The 12,022-nt window shown below is 40.2% G+C and overlaps 1 protein-coding gene across 9 annotated transcripts in view; it reads left to right on the top strand.

The window, feature by feature from the left end:
* Window positions 1-12,022, top strand: part of KLF12 (KLF transcription factor 12) — a 370,886-nt gene that overhangs the window by 255,252 nt on the left and 103,612 nt on the right. For all 9 annotated transcript variants that reach the window (XM_048852274.2, XM_048852249.2, XM_075129024.1 and 6 more), the window contains one exon: window positions 9,620-9,755. In XM_048852274.2, coding sequence (XP_048708231.1) covers window positions 9,620-9,755 — 136 coding nt within the window. The remainder of the gene's footprint in view (window positions 1-9,619; window positions 9,756-12,022) is intronic.

Raw genomic sequence — 12,022 nt, 5'->3', positions numbered from 1 at the left:
TTCCTATACCATATTTGCTAGCACCTGGAGATAGTTTGTTGTTGTTGTTTTGGGGGGGTGGCAGGGAGGGATACACTCTAAATCAGGGACGGGCAAACTTTTTGGCCTGAGGGCCACATCGGGTTTCCAAAATTGTATGGAGGACCGGTTAGGGGAAGTTGTGCCTCCCCAAACAGCCAGGCGTGGCCCAGCCCCCGACCCCTATCCAACCCCCCCTGCTTCTCGCCCTCTGACAGCCCCTCGGGACCTCTGCCCCATCCACCCCCGTCTGCTCCCTGTCCCCTGATGCCCCCCCCTCGAGACTCCTGCCCATCCATTGCTCTCTGTCCCCTGACCACCCCCCGGAACCCCTGCCCCTGACTGTCCCCCGCCGCCCCTTCCAATGCCCCCTCTCCTTCCTGACTGTCCCCCCGGGACCCCTGTTCCCCACTCAAGCCCCCTGTTCCCCACTCTCTGACCGCCCCGCCCCCTAGCCACACCCCCGACCACCCTCTTGAACTGCCCTGCCCTCTATCCAAACCCCCTTCCCCCTGACCGCGCTACCTGGAGCACCGGTGGCTGGCAGCGCTACAGCCGCGCCGCCCGGCTGGAGCCAGCCACGCCACCGTGCAGCACAGAGCACTGGATCAGGCTGGGCTCTGCAGCTGCGCTGCCCCAGGAGTTCGTAGCCCTGCTGCCCAGAGCATTGCGCCGAGGCAGTGAGCTGAGGCTGCGGGGGAGGGGGAACAGCAGGGGAGGGGCCGGGGGCTAGCCTCCTGGGCCAGGAGCTCAGGGGCTGGGCAGGAGGATCTGGCCCGCTGTAGTTTGCCCATCTCTGCTCTAAATCTTTTTGTAGCAAGTATAAGGAGGGCTGCTGAGTATGCCCTGAGGCATATGGCCATTGCCTGCTTTGTGCATAAAGAATTACTACAACTTTGCATCCCCATCAGCGCACATCATAGTAAAAAAAGCTAGAACTGAGCCCCAAAGCTGTTGTTTTGATATAAGTGATACAGTTTAGGATATGACCAAAACATATATGTAACCAGGCCCATCAAGAGAAATGTGGGGGCCCAGTGCCTCATGTTTGCTGGAGTCCCACTCTCTCCCATTTCACTTTATTTACACAGATGTTACAGACTGAGAGCCCTGGTACAATTGATCTGCCTTCTGCTCCCTTAAGCTCCTATTTGTTTGATACACCTCTAAATTTTAGTGTCATTTGGGCCAAATTACTGAAAATTTTCTGGGGGGGCCAAAGTAACTTATGTACCAATGGATTCTTGAAGTGTGTTAGTTGTAAACTTGAATCTCTTACTGCCTTATAGTTCCTCTGCCATATGTTGTTCAAGTTATTCCCTGAATATATTTTTTCTTGTTGTTTTCCCTGGTTTGTTTTATGTTGGTGATGGAGTATTTGTATGTTAGATGATTGGTGTGATTTAGATTTTAATAGCTTCAGTAGTTCGGTTTCATATACATGAAAGAGAGTTTTATGACATTCAGACAGTTTAAAGTGAAAAGAAGTCCGTTGTTTAAAGAAAAATCAGTGTTCATGTTTATATATGTACACACAGATGGACGGAGATACATAAATATGTGCATACATTACATCCATCCATAGTTGTATATACACACCGCTATTAAGCTACAGCAAATTATTTTACTTGTGAAATGATTTTAAATAATGCCTTAGATTGGACAATGACAATTAATATCTTATGGTAGATTAGTAACATAATATGTATGAGGATGCCAGTTCCCATTCACCATGAACCATTGCTATGCCTAGTGCAGTTAACTGCTGCAGCCACATAGACTCATAAAAATCTCAATAAAATCTGAAAACTGTAGAGTATGGGTAATCTCGCTATAAATTGTAATAAAAATTACCCCTGTAGACTCTATATTCTGACCATTAAGTTCATGGATACTGCTGCTTTGTACATAAAGTTTTATTAAATACATCGACCAGTTCTGTTGGCCCTACCAGACAGCAAGCTGTTTTGATTTAAAATCTGATTAGTGTTCTCGGAGTATTTTCAAAAGCAAAAAATGAAGATAATGAACGTTAAATAGGAGGGAAAATATCTGATATGTGTTCCATGTAGTAGTTATCTGCTTGTGAGGTGGGGGGGGCGGGGGAAAGTAAATGACATCTTTCCCACAATGAGTACATTTGTTATGTCTGTAAAGCAAGGATTTGGTTTCCCAACACAGCTGTCCAAAAGTATATTACATAAATTAGAGCACAGTATCCAGTCTCAAAGGGTTTTCTTTGAAATGCTTCATGTGCATCTGCATCTGTATCTGGAGGTGCTGCTTCCATTGTTGGAAATACGTAGCAGGATATATGACATTCTGCTCCAGTATTTCCCTCCCTAGTGACTGGCTGCTGGATTCCTAAACCTGTCATGGATGGCAATATTCAGAAATGGTTAGTATCAAATTGTTAGGTGTGGATTATAGATAGACACTCTTTTTACCTTATGTGGCTGGAAATCTAATAGATAACTCTCATCACAAAGAGCAATATTGATATTTGCTTACTTTTCCCTTCCTGTCATTATTCATGGTGGTGAGCTTGATCCTCTCAGCTAAGACAGGATGTTGCAGCAGGGAAACCTGCCCTCTAGCATTCTGCAGTGTCCACAACTGACGGCACCCAGTTCTATGACAATGGTGTGCCCAGGCATAATAAAAAATATGTCAAGGTGGAGTTCACTGAGCTTTAGAGACCAACATCCAGTGTGTCACTTGGCTATCTCTAAGCCACGATCTCTAGGCTTTGAGGGACATAACTTCAAAGGAAATGCCCAGTATTGATATAGCGGTCACGCCCACCCTCACTCTGGGAATAGACTTCAAGTTATGGCATGTGACCAGACACTTGTAATTCTAAACTATTTCCTGGCATTAACTTCGTGGGGAGATGAGCACAAGTCCCTCTATTTAGTATTTGAATTTCCTGGATTTGGGATTATTCAGGGGTTTTTGAAACATTGGCAGCCATTAATGCTAGTGCAGGCAGACACCCACATTCTTCTCCACCTTGTGGGAGGAAGACAACTATACTCTTTCTCCTCCCAAGGCAGACATATGTGAACATTAGTTGATGCTTCTAGTCCCCAGGCAAATGGGTGATAAAATGAGGGGTTGTGGCGGCCTGTGGCTATTGGATGAGGTGTGCACGTTGGTGGTGCTGCTGTGTAGGTAGAGTTTTGGGGATTCAGGAATATATATTCTTTTTTTAACATGGTCCAGGACCTGAGCTTACCAGTTCACTGATCCTGTTAGTATTTGAGCAGGTTCTGACAATGTTTCTGTGCCCTGGCAAGTCATAAAACATTGATCCAAAGACCTATAGGCTGAATAATTTATTAAATTATATTTTCCAGTACTTTATTGTTAGTGCAGCAAGCCCACATCCAGAATAATAACAGTATTGTTGAGAGTCTTGTGAATGTGAAAATCATTGGTATTCAGGGTAATTGTTTTCCTATTCCTGGAAGAGATTCCTGGCTGCAAAAATAATGTTTACTACTAGAAATAATTTTCTGTTAGCTGATATTTAACTTTTTACATATTAAATTTGCAAGGAAAGCAACGGAAGCAAAGCTTCTCCCTTATGGTAGCTATAGTGGGTTGAAATTTCAAATTTATTAATCTACAGGCCAGAGACTGATGTAAAAAATGGATCTCCAAGCAGGGACTCTGGACAGCACACTAACAGAGATCCCAGTACCCTCCTGTGTAGGAGGCCATAGGATTTCATTCACTGATTCCTGCATCAAACTTCTCACTCAGTGCATTTTCCTGGATCTCACTGATGAGGGAAGGGCAGAGAGCTTCATTTTTCTGGCTGGCAGGCTCGATGCTACAGCTAGTAGGTATCTGGTACATTTTCAATGCCTGTTAAAAGCAATCACTTTATATTGAAAAGTGATTCTATTTGTTAAATTAGCATGCAGGATACTGTACATTCATCATAGAAAACACAGTGTGAAGGTTCACATATGATACAAAAATAAACTGTCTGCTAATATCGTACGCTCATTCAGAAGGCAGAAATTGATTTTTAATCATTCTAAGAGTGCAACTAAAATCATGATTTAGTAAGCATTATATCATGATACTTCAGCATATGTCTGTGTATATACATATTTTCAAGGCTATTAGCAAAGAGATTATTTAATTCAGAAGACAAGTATTGAGGTTAAACATACAGTACCACAGACCTCAGTATTTCAGAATGCTGATATTCTATTTTGTCTCTTTATTTTCACACCGGCAAGCATTGGTCCCCTAATAAGTCATTTAAGCCTTAGCTAACTCTGTATGGCTTAACTAATAAGGGAGGTAAAACTCCTGATGATTACCTAGCTTTCTACTGCTCTTAAATATTGCATTCATCTTAAACCTCCAGGGCCAGGATTTGATTTAAATCTAAGATAGTGTATTTATGTGAAATTACTTCTTGTGGGTCTCAGCCTTCCTATTGGTGGGATGACTGTCTGTCGCATCAGCTTCCAGAAAACTTGATCAGAAAATAAAAATCAGGTTATAATTGGAAAGTGTCAGGAGCAATAGCAGTGCATTGGTGTACCATACTTTTCCTCTCTAAAGATTTTCTGCATATCTTATATTAGGTCATAGTGAGTCTGGTGGGCTCATCCTATGTTTGTGCACATCACTAAACCACTGGACAGCTCAGCACAATTAAGAGTTTCATCTCTGTGCAGGACGAAGACTTGAAAAGCAATGTATAGCATGAGTCAAGTTTGAGGTGCATTGGCAGAGCTGCACTGAGTAAGCTTGCATAATGTCTGCCAGTTCCTGCACTATGATGTGATTCCAAGGCAATGCTGTTAATCCTTCAGTTTCCTGAATATCAAACTCACCTAGTCTCTTTTTATCATAATTGGAATGTGGGGCATGCTATTTAGTGCAGAGAGGTAGAATGGTTAAATGTCAGTGATTATCCAACGGCACAGCGATAAAATGTTTTTAAGATCATGGTTAAAAATTGTCTATATAATTTCATGTAATATATATTAGTCAACATATATTATTCTAAATGTTTAATTATTTATATTTTTTATTAATGGAACGTATGTTAAACTTGATGATTGTATTCTTTTCCTACAAATGGGGAGAATGGTGGTATGTATGAGTCTTTATGAAAATGAAACTTCAATAGCTGTTCTAATATGAGCAAACATATAACAATTAATTTTGTCTATATGTTTAATTTTATTTGATTACAGTGCCATTGTTTTAATTGTATATTTTAAATGAAAGGTCAAAATATTGGAATTGTGGTTTTGAAGTAATAGCCCTAGTGCTGGAGTGGTGGGAACAGGCTTTTGCTGGGTTGTTCTTCTGTTGAAAGATTGGCTTCTAAAAGGAAGCACTTTTTTGATTAATTTTGGTAATGGGGGCACATAATTCTTCTCTTGCCTCCCCTTCCAGTACAAAATGCTTATTTTTATAACTCTCCTTGGATCTTTACCAGCATATATGTTGTCCCCTCAACACTCACCCTCAGCATATACGTTGTCCCCTCAACACTCACTCATTCCCTCTGCCTAGCACCAGCCTCCTTCGGACTTCACAAAACCACCAGATAGCTCAGCACAACCGAGAGTCTCTGCTCAAAGGAGGGCGAGATCTGGAAAGGTGCAACACAAGTTAAGGTTAAGATGCACTTAACACTGCATAACACATTATTTTACATGAAATATATGGGATATGAAGTCCGAAGGAGGCTGGTGCTAGGCAGAGGGAATGAGTGAGTGTTGAGGGGACAACGTAAATGCTGAGGGTGAGTGTTGAGGGGACAACGTATATGCTGAGGGTGAGTGTTGAGGGTAAAGCTGCATGTTGCCTGCCAGTTTCATCACTGGCTCTTCATCGCTTTTCATATCCCATTTGCTAACATATCTTTTCTCCCTTGTCTAAATCTTTTTATTCTCTCTCACATTCTGTTGTTTGTTATTCCAATAATAACTACAAATAGTTATTTAATAACTGTGGCCAGCATATACAAACCTGGAAGCAAAAATCTCTTAAAACTATATTTAGAATTCTAAATGAAAGTGGCCTTATTTTCAGACTTATTTTCAACACTGCTGACTTCAGTGAGACATGCTCATCAACTGAAAATCAGGCCACTTTTTCCAAAATACAGATTTTGAAATTTAACTGTAGGCCATCTGAATTTGAACAATTTGGCCTGTATTCTTAACTCTGCAAAATATTTTTGGTTACAGTTTATGTGGAAGAAACTATAAAGAAAAAGGCCTTAATCCTCAATTAACTGTACCCCAGCAGTTAATTGCTGGATTGGAGCCAAACATTTTATTGTTTTATGGGATTCCAAATTCACAGGCTGTGGAGCCGCTTTGCAGGTACTCTTGCATATCTACTTCCCACCCACAGCCCCAAGCAGAAGAATTCTGCTGTGCAGCTTGGACACTGTAGTCACAGGTGAGCAGGAGATCTCTCTATATGGGCGTCAACTAATCAGTTACCTGTAAGGGTCTTATGGGGAGAAGAATAGATTTAGTTGCTGCATTTCCCCGCATCAGTTGCAGCTGCTCTGAGAAACAATGGGATGGAAAAGTCGGAGCTCAACCTTCTGGGCTCACCATGCTCTCAACCAATTATCACCAACTTGTGTAATAAAACCTGAAGAAGAGGGGTAGAATCCACCCTGCTGAGAGCCTCACTGAGTTCTTTGAAAACATTAGGCCATTGTGTGACAGTTTACAAGGCAAGGAGCCAGCTTCCTCTCCAGAGATTTGTGAAAGCCATCCTAGTTGCTGCACGTCTGTTTAGGAATAGGAAAGTGGGCACAAAGGGAGAGAGAAGAGCAAAAAAGGGGGTGACCGCTATAAGGAGACATAAGAGAACTGCAGTTATGTGGTAACGGGGAGGAGCAGAGGCCACATATGGAGAGGGGGAACTAAGAAGAATGCTGAGATGATGGGTATGGGCTGAGATGATAGGGTCTGACAGATTAGAAAAAAATGAGAGGGAATAGAAATAAATTCCTTAATGCTAAAGTGTGGATTTTATACAATTTGGCATCAATCCAATTAGCCATCACCATAAATTAGATTGAAAAATCACTCCTCTGTGCTACCAGTTCTGAATTCCCCCACTGCAGCATTTTGATTTCCACTATTTTGAAAGCGTGGAAGATCCTACACTTTGCAGAGAATACGCAACTCAAGACACCAGGTGTTGTCATGATCATAGACTCGCAGTTATGCAAACTGTGCTCAGTGGGCCAAATTATGCTCTATTACCACAATGCAATCCCTTTAACTCCAGAAGGCTGCAGCAGCATAACATGGAGGAGCATTTGTCCTATTAAGTATGCAACATAATCAGTATTGCCAACCACAAACATTAAAAAAAAAATCACGATTCAAGTCTCAAAATCATGAAATTGGCTTTAAAACAATGAGATTTTTGAAAGATAATACATTTTGATTCTTTTATTTGCTTTCTGGTATTTGAGTCTTTAGGGACACTTGGGTCACATTTTCAAGCATTTTTCTGCAACCATAAGGGCTAGAAACTTAGTTTTTAAAATTAAATGAGATTTTCACCTCATCACATGCCTCAAGTACCTGGTGCTTTAAGAAAAAACATCAAATATTGAGACGTGACAAAATCTCAAGAGTCGGCAATACCATATCATAAAATGACTAGATGGCATGTTGTGTAATGAATAAACATACCTAAGACAGTTTTCTTCTTTATTTAACCCAGCTCCTTTTATTTAAGAATAAGCAAAGTTAAATGTACAAAATTAATATATAATGGCAGTTGCATCATAAACTAACTGTTAAACATCTTTCACAAAGCTACATTTGAGTGTAACCAGCCAGGAGGCTTCTGATTTGGCCTTCATGTTACAGGGGAGAAAGACTAAGCTGCTGTTAGCTGAAAATAGCAAGTGCAATATGTTTTGTTCTTTTTAATTTAAACTTCATTAACTTCACATATTTATTTTTCACACATGTAACAACATGTAACTATCTGCTTCTTATAATTATATAACTAGTGTAACAAGCAACAAGTTTCACTTTTAAAAATTAGCAAAAATAGTTAATGTTGATGGTAATTATTTCACATTTTACAATTGCTTCTAATACCCCATAGCCATTTGGCGATCAGGAATTCTCAAACATCACATTTCTTTCTGATTGATTTTCTCTCTGGTAAAATCAGATGTGATGAGCAATCAATAACTTTTAAATCAAGTTGCCAGCTTATGTTGGCAACTGATGTTTAAACACACATTGTATACTATAGTATGCAATGTGTGACTAGAATATGGTGCTTGTAGTTTTGGAGCAATGAAGCATGTTACCAATGACTTTTCAAAAATTGAAATACAGTCAATATATGTCTCAGTGCAGTTATATGGTATAGATTTTATCGTTGTCAGTGTCAACAATCCCTCTGTAAGGGCACCCACTACTGTATTTCTTAATATGTAAATATCTGACTTACTATGTTAGCCTACTGAATGGTTTTTTTAAAATATCGTCTTTATTAAGATCTTTAACAAAAAAATAGAAATGACAACTGTGCCCAAAGGCTGTGCACTGTGCATTGATAAATTAAACATTAAGACCGACGTTCTCAAGTGGCAACTGATTCTTGGGAATTCGATCTATTTATGGGGCCCATATCACAGGAATATCTGAATGCCTCACAGTCTTTAATGTATCATAATACCATTGTGAAGTAGTAAAGGACTATGTCCCCATTTTAAAGTTGGGAACTGAAATACAGGGTCACATGTACAATCTGCAATAGAGCAGGGAATTGGACTTGGGTCTCTACACAGACCCAGGATAGCACCCTAACCACTGGGCCGTTCTTCCTCTCCAAGGAGCACTTGAGAGATCACTGTTTGATTTTGAGTGAAAGCTACAAGTAGGGTGACCAGACAGCAAATGTGAAAAATCGGGATATGGGGTGGAGGGTAATAGGAGCCTATATAAGAAAAAGACCCAAAAATCGGGACTGTCCCTATAAAATCGGGACATCTGGTCACCCTAGCTGCAAGTGCTCTGCTTTTTTGAAAAATCAGGTCTTAGATGTCTCCAGACTGGCAAAAGTGACCACTAAATTTTTACCCTAAATCTCCATCTGGAAGAGTCATACAAACAAAGCCAAAAAACATCCCCAAAAGACAACAACAATTAATGACTTAAAGGTAAAATGCATGTTTAAAGAGTAATATGTGTGCAATTTTATTTCATTTTAATGGTTCTTGCGTATCCAGTATCCATATATATAAAATACATATATTGACATTGGGGATTAGGTCCTGCTTTGAGCAGGGGATTGGACTAGATGACCTCCTGAGGTCCCTTCTAACCCTGATATTCTATGATTCTATGATTGTATGCATTTACAAATATGTTTGTGTGTATCTGTAGCTAACAGAAGCTATAGATACATTACCTGATTTCATATATTCATCATCTGACTTGTGAAGCTAAAGGAGAAAGGTGCTATATACAGTATGGAAGTGTGGTACACCCTAATGTTGTTCTGGGACAAGATTCGTTTCATCACACTAACTTTAATCCATTATATGTCTCTTTTCCAGCACAAATGGACCCCCGAGGCGTATCTCCCAGGCAAATTAAAAGTGACAGTGACGATGATGACCTGCCAAATGTGACCTTAGATAGTGTTAATGAAACTGGATCCACAGCCCTCTCCATAGCCAGAGCTGTACAAGAGTAAGTATCATGTTCTCAGGATGAGATAAGTATTGCCAAGGTGTTCAATGGCTAACGGAAACACCAGTCATCAGCTTTTCTGCAGATATGTCATCCAAGCTCTGAGCCAGCATACATGGCAGCATCTTTCTGTTCAGCTTCAGTCCCTTCAGGAGGAGATTGTTGTGTCTCTCTCTTTTTTTTTTAATTTTTTTTTTTTTGTGGTCCTGAATCATTGTTTGAACAAATTTCAGAGTGAAATTCTTTCTTCTCCTTTATACAACTGCAAAGTTTTGGTGTTTTTGTTTAAGGGGGATACCTTGTTAAATTATTCGGTTTGTCTAAAAAAACATCACATCTAAAAAAGTGATACGTTATTTGCTCAAACAAGTCTGAGGCGTTACATATTGGGTGAATGCATTTTTTGCATAATTTGGGCAGGTGGGGTGCATCTGATCCAACCAGAATTTTTTTTTTTAACTTTATGTCCCCGATACCACCCAAAAAAGAGAGTCTGTGCATTGGCAGGATAGATTATCCTGCATGGAGAATTGATGGCTGATAGTGTGTGAGGATATGGCTAACCTCATAAGTCATCACATCCCAGGGCGGGCCTGCCTCTCAGAACTGAATAACCCAGCATGGGATTCACCAATGAGGCTTTGGCTATGTTTACACTATGAGTTAGCATTGTGATTCATCGGCTAGCATACACATATCAAGCTAGCTCCCTTCTAGCTATTCCGAGTGTAGATAGCAGCACAGCCCCAGTAGCACTGTCAGCAGAAGCACCGGAGAGCCGTGCTGAGTACAAACCTACCTGAAACCTGTACGTGCCATGCCTTTGTGGTGGCTACACTGGTATTGATATTCACACTAGCTTGATGAGAGCTAGCACAAGTATGTGTCCACAAGCAGGGAAATCACACCCCTAGCTCATTGTGGAGAGAAAGATTTTGATTCACTCAGATTCTAGTCAACCACAATAACAACCAAGCACCAATTTATATCCCACTCAGGCAAAGAGGGATTAAATTATGGAGAGGACATTGTGTTTAAGAGAGGACATCTCTTTAACTGGGATTTGGTCCTGCTTCGAGCAGGGGGTTGGACTAGATGACCTTCTGGGGTCCCTTCCAACCCTTATATTCTATGATTCTATGATTCTCTCTGTTGCTTTAATTGGCCTCTTTCAATATGCTGAGGAAGTTCTCAGCAGGGCAAGGTGGGGGAAAGATCTCTCACTGTTGATGGCTCTGGTTGCTTGATGATTTAGCACAACATTCTGGATTTAATGGTTACAAAGCCCAGCACCAGAAGCGCCTTTCAGTCTATAGAACATGTAATAAGACAGAAAAATAAAAGTAACCCAAAATGAATCTATTTTATGCTAAATAGTGCTGATGGAAGAGAGGTTGGATTGCAAATATTTTAATGTGTGATTGGCAGGCAAATGTTAGTTATTTTAATTGATTAATGTTATTTGAACATCTGTAAAACTGGTCAAACAATGAAAAGCTTTTTTTTTTTTTTTGCTAATAATGTATTCCATGATTTATTTTTGGGGATGTAGGGGAGAAATGTGTTGAATATTGTTTGACCAGATCTCGAGATTAAGAATTGAATTAAGACATTCAGTTACCTAAAATCAACACATTCTTGCTACAGTTTTTATTTAAATAGTAATCTGTTAGTTTGCGTCAAAAGCCACACTAAGGAAATCTAATTTGACTGTGATTTGTAAATTTATCATATTTCCTTCATATATCTCTTGTCATATACACCATATATGCAGATTCTACAAATCTAGAAAGAAGTGTCAGTATATTGTACCTATCTCAATCAATCTGTTTCCATCCTTGGATATACAGGTGATTGCCTGGTGCCATAGGTCTTGTAGAACATGTTGTTTCACAAGTGAGATATTAAGTTTCTTCTGAAAATTAAATAGAGAATTAACGTAATATTTAAGATAGTCATAGAGTTTCAGGCCAGAAGGGAATATTAGGTCATCTAGTCTGATCTCCAGTCTGTCACAGTCCCTTAAATTTCACCCAATTTCCCATGTTTCAAGGCCAATAACTTGTGTTTGACTAAAGCAGTAAGGGGATCCTGCCATGCCTGTAAGTGCCAGATTGTGGGACAGGCACTGAGAGGACAGACCACACCCCCAAAGGCATGGTGGGATCTGCATGCCAATGACATTTTTTTATGCTTTATGGGTCTGATATTGTGCAATCGTGACTTTTTTAAGAAATGAAAAATTGGCCAGCAGGTACTATGAATAG

This window comes from Caretta caretta, chromosome 1, assembly GCF_965140235.1.
Source record: "Caretta caretta isolate rCarCar2 chromosome 1, rCarCar1.hap1, whole genome shotgun sequence".
NCBI classification, from domain to species: domain Eukaryota; kingdom Metazoa; phylum Chordata; order Testudines; family Cheloniidae; genus Caretta; species Caretta caretta.
This window is presented reverse-complemented; position numbering and strand designations above follow the sequence as displayed.